Source organism: Gossypium hirsutum, chromosome A05, assembly GCF_007990345.1.
Source record: "Gossypium hirsutum isolate 1008001.06 chromosome A05, Gossypium_hirsutum_v2.1, whole genome shotgun sequence".
Lineage (NCBI taxonomy): Eukaryota > Viridiplantae > Streptophyta > Magnoliopsida > Malvales > Malvaceae > Gossypium > Gossypium hirsutum.
The window spans coordinates 69,657,087-69,668,467 of record NC_053428.1 but is presented as its reverse complement, the minus strand read 5'-3'; the positions used below and the strand labels follow the sequence as shown (position 1 = coordinate 69,668,467).

The window sequence follows — 11,381 nt, the reverse complement described above, 5'->3', positions numbered from 1 at the left end:
TCTAGTAACTCGCACCAATGCCTTCGGGCTTAGCCCGGAATTAGTATCTCGCACAAATGCCTTCGGATCTTAGTCCGGATATGGTCACTTAGCACAAAGCCTTCGGGACTTAGCCCGGACATCATTCGAATAACCATGCACATTTAACAATAAATCATGACACATTCGTATTTCATTTTCATTAGCAAAACTCAAACACAAGACACTTATCACTCTTGTAATTTCGGCTCAATAGCCACACACAAAGAGCATGATTTTGATTTGCTTAAAACATGATCTAATCAAATCATAATTTAAGCTCTATTACTCAAGAACTTACCTCGGATGTGGTCGAACGTTTTCAGCGGCTATTCGATAACTTTTTCCTTTCCCTTATCCAACTGTGGTCCTCTAAGCTCTTGAGCTAATTCAAACAAATTTAACTTATTAAAGTCTCATTATGCTAGCTTATGGCCGAATATGACAAGGAGTTTGATTGGTCATATGGCCACCTTCTAGCTCAACTACACAATGGTCATATGCATTTTTAATCACATCAAGCAATTTAATACAATTCATTCGAACATCAAAAGATAACCTCAAGGTACTTAGCCCATATATACTTTAGGCATTAGAGTCACATATATATATGGAATCATGAAACAAACTCAACATTTTAGTTAATATTCCCCCTTGGCCGAATTTTCTAAGCCAAGACAAAAGCATCAATATGCTTGCCTCTAACCGAATACATGCAACACCAATCTTCTTCCTATGGCCGAATATGCATGTCTATGTTGAGGCCGATTATATACTTAATACCACACATAAATGGCATACATTTTACTAACTAATGCATTACATATTATAACTCAATACGCATCCATCATTTAATCCATAATCGAAGCACCATCATGTGTAAGTATATACCTTGAGATAATATATAGGTCATACCAATACATCATGTGCAATCATATATATATATATGTGCAAGAGCCGAATCACAAATTTGATTATAACCTAATTTAAACATATATCCAAAACATAAATCTTACCTACCATGCAATAAGCATAAATCACACTTATGGATATACCATGGCCGATACTTCCAACAACACCAAATAAAAATATACTTCATGGATCTAAGGTAGAACCAAGAAAGAAACTCATAATCATCAAGATGTAAGCAACTACCATTTTTCATCTAGATTTAGCATGAAACACAACCATCACCCTTATTAATCTCCATAGCCGAAAACCTTACTTATTCCAAAATCACAATTTCAACATGGGTTACCAACAATAACTTGATATCTCACTCAAAATCAACTAGGATTTCAAGAACTAGTATCAACTTCCTTACCTTAATATCGACCTAAGATGACCGATTGCTTCACTCCTTCTTTCCTCCTCTCAATCCGGCCAAGAAGAACCAAAGAACACAACTTGTTTCCTTTCTTCTTTAGAACATTCGGCCAAGAGAAATGAAAAAAAGATGGACACTTTTTTTTTGTTTTCTTTCTTACATTCACGGCAATGGGGAGGGGGGAGAAACAATCACACACCTTCTTTCTTTTTTTCCATTTCTTTATTACTAACTTTATTTTATTGTTTCCTCCCATGATGCACCAACACAACATGTCTATGGCATGTTTTTCCCATCACCCTTTGTCCATCCTAATGTCATGGCCGGCCACTACTAGATGGGGGGAAAAATTGACATGCAAGTCCCCCCTTTTTCAACATGCACTAATAGGTCCTTATGTTTTGATCTATCACATTTCAAAAATGTCACACATAAGTCCTATTGACTAAATTCACATGCAACTTACTAAATCGAAGCTTAAAATTTTCACACATTTATTTTAAACAATAAATATCATATTCAAACAATTTGGTGACTCGGTTTAGCGGTCCCGAAACTGCTTTCCTACTAGGGTCGCTTTAGGGCTGTCACAGGTTCTATCAGGATCCATTCACTATACATAAAAACATAATTTATAATCGTCAGAAATAATCACACTATCAATAATAAAACAAAATTATGGCATCTATAGCTAGACTCATACTTTAGCTAGGTTAGTCCTAGAATCAACTAAACCATAGCTCTAATACCACTAAATGTAACACCCCTTACCCGTGTTTGACACCAAGACAGGATACGAGACATTACTAACTTATTCAAAAGCGTATAATCTTTCTCGAGTCAGAAAAAAAATCGAACAAATTATTAACCTTTCAAAATTTCACCTTTACAATTCTAATGTAGGTTTAAAAGGCCTAAAATATACTTAGAAACCAATTTGGGATCAATCCAGATCTCTTAAAGAGCTTTGGAAATTTTCACTAAAGACATGACATGGCTGTGTTGGTGACCCGTGTGGCTCACATGGCCTGATGTCTATCAGGACAAGCCCGTGTCCCTAGCCCGTGCGAAATTTAATTTTTAGTTCAAGGTGTAGTGGTTTTCACACGGCTTGGCACAGGCCCGTGTGCCTAGAACATGTCTTCCCACACGGCCTCGACACGCCCGTGTCTTGGCTCGTGTCCAAAAACTGAGGCGTTCTATTTCTGACGTCATCATAACCAAAAAGTCACACGGCCACGGCTCACACCCGTGGGCTAGTCCGTGTCCTCCATATGACTAAGACACACGGTCGTGTCTCTGCCCGTCTAAATATTACCATGCATTCTGACTTAAAACTTTTAGATGCAGGGGACACTCGGCCAGACCACAAGCCCGTGGGGCTAACCGTGTGTCACACACGACCTAGACACATGCCCGTGTGTCTACCCTTGTCGACAATATAAGGCTATTTTCCAAGCCTCATTGCCACCTTTGCTTACCTATTTACATACTAAAACCAACCAATACTAAAGCCAACATATTTTCTATAATCAAGTCAACTACAATAGACATTCATGCAATCATGGAAATGCATTTTTTTATAAACTCAAAATGAATGTTAGCCATCATTCAAGGCTTAATGCAAAATGTGAGATTTACCCCAAGCCAATTCATCTGGTAAATGCTCAATACACAAAATAATAAAGTCTAGTCCCTACACATGCCATAATTCAAAAATATAAATCCAACTATACCAAGTGTTTCGGATGATAGTGTGATTGATATCTCTAACGTCTGATGATCCTTAGGCTAATTAGGCAGCACTGTAAGAAAAATGGAAAGGAAGTGGGAGTAAGCATAAAAGCTTAGTAGGTTGCATATAAATGAATATACAACAACAATTTCACTCATGATCAACATATTAATGACCCAGATGTAGGCATAGATGTAACTTACTCATCACCAACCATACAAGTCACATAATATAATATGTATATTGAGCTCATATCTCGTACGTACCAATTAAGTACCTGTACCATTCACAACACAGTTATACTTTTCTCATTAACTTAAAACATAACATCCACCGTTGAACCATTCGGAGTATCATCGGATATTCATTAAACCTCGAATATGGGTAAGGTGTCGATGCCAAGTCCCAGACATGGTCTTACACTGACCATCATCTCGTAGCCGATGATGTCCCAGACATGTCTTACACTGGCTTACATCTCGAGGCTGATGCATGTCCCAGACATGTCTTACACTTGTACTCGTCTCAGTGTCGGTGCCATGTCCCAGACATGGTCTTACACTAGCTTCCATAATGTGGCCGATGCATGTCCCAGAAATGTCTTACACTAGCACATACAAGTGACCCAATTATTACGGCATGAATGTCCGGTCTACTTCCTAAGGTTCCAACGGAAATTCTATTATCTCAATTATCATTATCAATCAATTCATGCTATATTGATTCAAGGACAATTCAAACAAATATATCAATAACATAGTGATATTATTTACATACAACTTACCTCAGATTACAAAATGCACACGATTAATCAGTTTGCTTGGCTTTCCCCAGGTCAAGGTTCGGATTTGACAACTCTTGATCTATAATAGTAAAATGCACTCATTTAGTCACTAATCACAATTAGGCAATCAAAAATTCACATCCTTGGTAAAATGACCATTTTGCCCCTACGCTCAAAAATTAATTTTTATTGAATTTCTTTGTATCTTAAGCCTAGTCAAACCCTTTTCTCTTATAGCAACTTCAAAATCTCACTATTTCACATATTTATCCCTTAGTTCACAACTTATGCAAAAATAGTCCCTTTGGGTGTTGTTATGCTAACACCTCTCACAAAAGTTGTTTAGGACTCTTCTACGATTCATATTCTTTCATAAAATTTCAGAAAATAACATGAACATTCACATAGTGAAGCCCTAAACTTATTACCATTTTTCAAAATAGTCCTCTCATTTGAAAACCCATGACACAAGCACACCAAAAATGTAAAAATCATCAAGAAAATCATCAAGATCACTTACATTATGAGAGGAATAAGTTGCTGCAAACTTTCAATTTTCAAACCCCCATATTTGCTGATATTTTCGGTGGAGAGAAGAGATGGAGAAGAAGAAAAATGCTAGATAGGCTTTAGGCATCATTTTATCACCAAATCATGACATCAGTTACCTAAACTTTTACTATTTGTTTAAAATTCATCTCATGGCCGGTCAAGCTACTTCCTAAGGGTCTATTGCCCTTCAAAGACCCCCAATTTAAGTCTTCTAGCTAATTGACACATTTGGGCACTAATTTGCAGCTTTTGTCTTTTATGCGATTTAGTCCTTTTTTTTGCAATTAAGCAAGCCATCGCTAAAATTAATTCACCAAATTTTCCATACACTAATATTAACATGCTATGACCCCAAAATAATAATAAAATAATTTATTCAACTCCAAATTTGTGGTCCCGAGACCACTATTCTAACTAGGCCCTAAGTTGGGCTGTTACATTCATACCTTACCATTTGGTCATTTTAATCTTGTCTCAATGTTTAGCAAGTCATTCAAGCACCTATAACAATAATCCACTAAGAAAATGCATATCATCCATCATGCAATGAAAACCTAACAATCATGCGTATTCAAGCTTAAATCCAATTAATCAATCAACAACAAACTCAATTCTTCTAACCCCATTTTTGGGATGTTACACATTATTAGGAAGAAAATGTCTCTTTCTACATTGAAAACAATATTCATACCAGTCGAGTTATGTTTCAATCAGCACAATTTAGATATTTAAGTATAAAATTGTTTGGGAAGCAATATTCACGTAGAGGTACAAAAAACAAAACAAATGTATGGAAAGCAATATTCATGTGGAGGTAAAAAACAAAACATGTGTATGGGAAGCAATACGTGGGGATCATTAATGTTCACCAAGTAGTTGGACTAATTTATTTACACCTCATTCATGCATTAATTTATAGTTATTCCTCTTGATTTTTGCCTTACGAAAGGGAGAAATTTATTTAAAAGTAAATTATAAAATGTTAAAAGGGGTTAAAAATATAATTTTATTATTGTATTATTTTAAAATTGTTAAAATGATTAATTAAAATTTTATTATTTTGAGGGATAAATAATAATTTCAGAATTTTTTAAAAGTACTAAAATGAAATTTATCATTTTGGGTGAGCCCCTTGCCTATGTATTCGCTCCATTTCACCCATCACTATTACTCTTCACTTTCAACCGTTGTTTCAATTATTGGGTACAAGATTAACGTTCGATTTTGTGCAAAAGAAAAGAAAAATGGGGCGGCGGCTGCCGTTGAATGGCCATAAGGAGGTGGGTTTGAAGAGAGGGCCGTGGACGGCTGAGGAAGACCAAATACTAATGGCTTACATTCAACAGCATGGCCATGGTAACTGGCGTGCCTTGCCTGAGAAAGCTGGTGATTGTTTAATTATATTATTATTTTCCCACTCTTTAATCTTTATATATTTATATATGTTGTTTGGTTGTAGCTAATGAAATGGATTGAAAAGATTTTTATGGATTTTGTGTAGATATAGGACTTAAACGATGTGGAAAGAGCTGTCGATTGAGGTGGATTAATTACCTAAGGCCTGATATCAAAAGAGGAAAGTTTAGCTTACAAGAAGAACACACCATTATTCAACTCCATGCCCTTCTTGGAAACAGGTAAAGTATATTTTTTATTAATGTTGCGATTGAGCCAAATCATGCCTGATCATCTTCATGTATTTATTTAGGTGGTCAGCAATGGCAGCTCACTTGCCAAAAAGAACAGACAATGAGATCAAGAACTATTGGAATACGCATCTCAAGAAAAGGCTGATAAAGCTTGGCGTTGATCCCATGACTCACAAGCCTCGTACAGATGCCGCAAGCTTCCCATCTGGTTCAAACTTAACCCACATGGCTCAGTGGGAGAGTGCTCGGCTGGAGGCTGAAGCTAGGTTGGTCCGTGGCTCCAAACAGGTCGTCCCAAACCCCATCCACCCAAAGAACCACCTTACCCTCAATCATAGTCAGCTCAGGCCCAGGTGCCTTGACGTACTCCAAGCATGGCAAGGCGTAGTTGCAGGCATGTTTGCCTTCCCCACCCAGGACCTTGGGTCCCCAACTTCAACGCTTAGGCTCCCTGCCATTGGACTGAATGCCACTAGCTACACAGATTGTGAAATGGGGTTTGATGACAGTTTGAAATACATTGAAAACTCGAACCAAATGAAAGAAATTGAGGAAACAATAACGGATGGCTGCATTGATGAATGGTTCGAGGACTCATTTAGGGTAGGAAATTATGAAAGTGTACCCATGGCTGTCGACGGTAGTAATTGCTGCGGGAGTGTATTCGATTTGGTGAATTCTTCACCATATGGTTTGTCTATGTTATATGATCATAATGTCATGAAATGAAGTTCAACTTTAATGCAAGTTAAGAAAACATTATTCAAAAAGAAAAGTTTAATTATGCTACCAGTCCCTTTACTCTTCACACATTGAAATTTAGTCTCTCTATTTTCAGTTTCATGAATTTAGTCCCTCAACTTTTTTTATTTAATATTTGAAGTTCAATTGATGAAACCGTGAAAACAATTCTGTTAAATTGTGTATTGTTGTCTAGATCTACAAAATAAAATCCTACTAAAAAAATATAAATTTAGTAGATAGCAGTGAGTAGGATTTTATTCACAGAGACAGGTAATAATTTTATTTCTTAAATAAAAACAAGTAAAGTAAATATGATTAGGGGTTCCTAGAGAATCAAAAACTAAAATTAAATTTAAAACTTAGCAAAGAAAGCAATAATTAAAATTGAAAGAAAGTTCACAAGTTTAATGATTGATTCAAAAATAATTTTCAATGTTCTTTAATAAATTAGTTATACTTACCAATGTAGTGCATAACAACCAATCTCCCATTACCTTGTTGGCTGTCAATAACCAAGAAGTAGCTCATTCAAATTATTTCTCTTATCAATAAACAACCCTATAACTTAGTGCTTAAGATTTAACTTATAGATAGTATTAATAACGAAGAGACCTAATTCTTACCAACAAATGCACACTAGCGGAGTTTATTTAGATTAGATCGCATGCCCACACAACATAAATTGCATACTTTGACATACACAACCATGCTATTCATCACTAGTATTAGAATTGATTAAACAATAATGGATTTAACTATTCTAATTAACAAGGCAAGTACTCTAAGCAATTAATAGGGCACAACGTTGGGGCTTATGGCAGGGCGATAGAGCACGTGTGTTCGCATGTTAAAAGTTGTGCAATCTACGCTTCGGTACTGTTAGAGGTGTTCATGGGCCGGGCCGGGCCGAGCCGGGTTCGGGTCAGGCTCAACTAAAAAATCTTGTCTATTTATTAGGCTCAGGCTGGGCCAGGCCTAAAAAATGGGCCTAAAATTTTGGCCAAGCCCGACCCGGATAAAAATAATAAAACTCGGGCCTGGCCCGACCCACCCGTATTATTTTTTTATATTATTTTATATTATTTTTAAATATATATAATAAATCAAAAATACTAAAAACATCAAATAAATATTTCCCAACAAATTGAAAATAAATTTTAAAAAATATGTAGACTTAAATAACACTAAGATAAATGCAACTTAACAAGCAAATGCTTCTAAAATAATAATAAAAATTAACAAATGCCTTTAAAATAATAAAAAATTAACAATAAAATAAATTTATACAATATCCAAACAATAACAACAAAATAGTAGCAGCATAATAGTAAAATGGTAGCAAAATAGGGAGAAAACAACAAGAAAATAACATTTAAAAAAAATACAGCTTTTTTTGTCCTTTAGTGAATTCGGGCCTGGCCTGGCCCGGGCTAAAAATACCTTACCCAAGGCTCGGCCCATTTTTTAAATGGGCCTTATTTTTTTGTCCAAGCCCATTTTTTGAGCCTATATTTTTTCCCAAACCCTCCCACATTTCGGGCGAGCCTTCGAGCCAGGCTGGGTAGCCTGGCCAATGCACACTTCTAGGTACTGGGGCTTTGAGTCGTGTCCCACACATCCTCTTTCGACTATCTGCATTTTTGCTTGGTTTTTCTCCCGTTAGTCCTCGATCTTGTTTCCCACACTCGTATGCACCTAATTAAAGTCATGAAAATAATTTATGGGCATCGAAAGCACCAAAAATAATTCCTAGAAAAATAACTCTAAATTGTAGTAAAGAGTGGTAATAGGGTCGAGTCCACAAAGATTGGATGTCGTAATCGACTTTCGTGTTCACTTATGAACAGGATATTTGTCGCGTCAAGGGTCGTGTCACGAGTCATGCCCATTACTCCAAACGTACCTACAACGAAAATAAACAAGTAAATCGGGGGGTTTGAGAATGTTTAAGAAAGCAAATAATCTAATCAATTTAAATAAACAATTGGTTAATATTGAAAATAAATGTAAATTGGAAATAAATTCAAGATTTTGCAAACAAAAATAATAAGCCTTAGCCTTAGCCTTAGACTCGGTAAATTCAGTGTTAAGAATCGATCCTCGAAAAATTAAACTTCTCCTCCAAACGATAAGCTGGTTATAACAGTTAAGAACGTCCTAACCACCAATTCTTCCTTTCATAGCTGGTCCCGGTACGACATGCAAACCAACCCTTACCGATTATCTAACCGAAATACACGTGTTCCCGATTCAAGATTCTGGCAGCCTTGTGCTCTGAAGAACCCAACTTGAATTAATGGCCTCAACCGCGTGGGTCGTTTAAACCCGATCACTTCTTCCTTGATTTGTTCTCGAAGATCCAAATATAGCACGGCCGAATCGTTTCTCCAACTGTCAGCAAACACACTTCAACCCAACGTGCACTTTTTGACTTGAAATTGAGTTAACCTTAAGCGATGAGTTGTCAATCCCGATACTTAGGAAAAATATGAATACCAATTGGAAGGATTTTTAGCATGAATACTTATCTCACGATTCCCGACCAGAAAGAACACCGGCCTAAAGCTAAGATGGAATATAGTGTAGCATGGATTTAATCATGCTTGTAGGTTGTGGAAGGTGATTGGATTTGTATGAAAGCTGGTGGAAGTTGGGAAGAAAAAGTACTTGGAAAGCAATTAGGCCAATTTTAAAAGAACAAAGAAATGTAAATGGAACAACAAAATTCCCATGCCCAAGTTGAAAGGAAAAAGAATTTAATTCTATTCAATTCCAAATTGAAGTATGAATGTAAAATTAAGGGGATGCCTTTCTAAAGGACATTAAGGCCCTATTTATATACATCGAGTTTGCTATTTTTGGCCTTAACTAATTTAACATAAAATCAAAATAAAATAAAATAAGATTTTTTCCTATTTTTGGCTTTTACAAAGTCGAAAATTCTGATGAGTCCTTGGCTTTTCTCCATATTTTTTATTTGGCCTCATTTTTATTGATTGTGTTTCAATTTGGTCATTTTCTGTTCATTTTTGTCTCTTAGCGTCCCAATTGCATCCCTGACAAGATTAAAACATAAAAGTACTAATTTAGCAGGGATCAATTCTGAAATAAACCGAATTAAACACAAAATACATGCAAATTAATATGTTATCAAATCCCCCCACTTAGCTCATGCTTGTCCTTAAGCATATTGCTCCTTCAAACACTAGAAATTATTCTTCAATTTATTACAAATCGAACCTCTTTTCCACACCCATAATCAACACAAACAACATAGGCAAAAATAAACAAATGCTTAGAATATATAGTTTAATCAACAAATGTCATAAAATTAAAATATGTGAACTAAATAATTTCACTAAATTGAGTTTGAATCCAAAATTTGCAAGACATTATTAATTAAAAATTGTTTAGACATGGTCAAACCCTTTTATGTGAACTAGGATGACAACCCAAGCACCCTATCCCGGTTACTCAGTTCAAAACACTCTAATTTTTTTTTGAAGGCTTAGTTAGTGGAATATTTGCAAGTTATTGACTTGTCACTCGAACCTTTTTATACGGAATAAAATGACTACCCAAGAACCTTATCCCGGTTACTCTTTGAGGACTAACTCCTCAACCACGTGGACTTGAAAATTCTCGTAGAAAGGCTTTAATCGCTGTCTGTTGACCTTAATTTTTTTTCGGATTCTTCACTTTTAACCTCGACTACACCATGTGGAAACACGTGAGTAACAACAAAAGGCCCTAACAACTTAGTCCGAAGCTTACCTGCAAAAATTCTTAATGTAGGGTTATAAAGTAATACTTTCTGTCCTACCGTAAATTGTTTACGAGTTATCTTTTCGTCATGGTATGCTTTGACCTTATCCTTATAAATTTGAGAACTTTCATACGATTCTCGTCGAATTTCCTCAAGTTCCTGAATATGTAACTTACGATGCTTACCTGTAGCTTTTAACTCCATGTTGCATTGCTTGACTGCCCAAAACGCTTTATGTTCTAGCTCCACAGGAAGATGACACGGTTTACCAAAAATTAGTCGATAAAAAGACATACCTATGGGTCCTTTATAAGCTGTATGGTACGCCCATAGTGCATCGTTTAGTCGCAAACTCCAGTCTTTTCTATCTAGCTTAACGGTCTTCTTCAAAATCAATTTGATTTCTTGATTCAACATTTTCGCTTGACCGTTTGATTGAGGGTGATAAGCAGTAGCGGCTCGTTGTACTACCCCGTATTTTTTCAAAAGTGTGTTGACTACCTTATTACAAAAATGCATTCCACGATCGCTGATTAATGCTCGCGATGTGCCAAATCTGGAAAAAAATATAGCTATTTAGAAAATCAACTACTATTTTGACATCAGCATGACGAGTGGCTTTTGCTTCCACCCACTTCAGCACATAGTCCACTACAAGTAAAGTATAGACGTTACCGTATGAAGAGACAAAAGGTCCCATAAAATCTATACCTCATATATCAAATATTTCACAAACATGTACAGGTGTTAGAGGCATTTCATTTTCCAACTCAAGTTTCCTACCCTTTGACACTTTTCTCATGTTT

General features: G+C 36.0%; 1 protein-coding gene across 2 annotated transcripts; it reads left to right on the top strand.

Moving 5' to 3' along the window:
- The first annotated feature begins 5,543 nt into the window (after positions 1 to 5,543).
- LOC107938448 (transcription factor MYB106) lies at positions 5,544 to 6,849 on the top strand. Of its 2 annotated transcripts, none has more exons than XM_016871618.2 (3): positions 5,544 to 5,802; positions 5,918 to 6,053; positions 6,125 to 6,849. In XM_016871618.2, exons 1-3 carry the CDS (start codon positions 5,661 to 5,663, stop codon positions 6,792 to 6,794), a joined length of 948 nt encoding a protein of 315 aa, XP_016727107.1. In that variant the 5' UTR covers positions 5,544 to 5,660; the 3' UTR covers positions 6,795 to 6,849. The 2 variants fall into 2 exon arrangements, with proteins under 2 accessions (XP_016727107.1, XP_016727108.1); XM_016871619.2 differs by having other exon boundaries at positions 5,567 to 5,802; positions 5,924 to 6,053.
- Positions 6,850 to 11,381: the final 4,532 nt, after the last annotated feature.

Coding starts and splice junctions, on each gene's coding strand:
- LOC107938448 (XM_016871618.2), top strand. CDS start 5,661: ATGGGGCGGCGGCTGCCGTTGAATGGCCATAAGGAGGTGGGTTTGAAG. Junction 5,803..5,917: donor TGCCTTGCCTGAGAAAGCTG/GTGATTGTTTAA, acceptor GATTTTGTGTAG/ATATAGGACTTAAACGATGT. Junction 6,054..6,124: donor CATGCCCTTCTTGGAAACAG/GTAAAGTATATT, acceptor GTATTTATTTAG/GTGGTCAGCAATGGCAGCTC.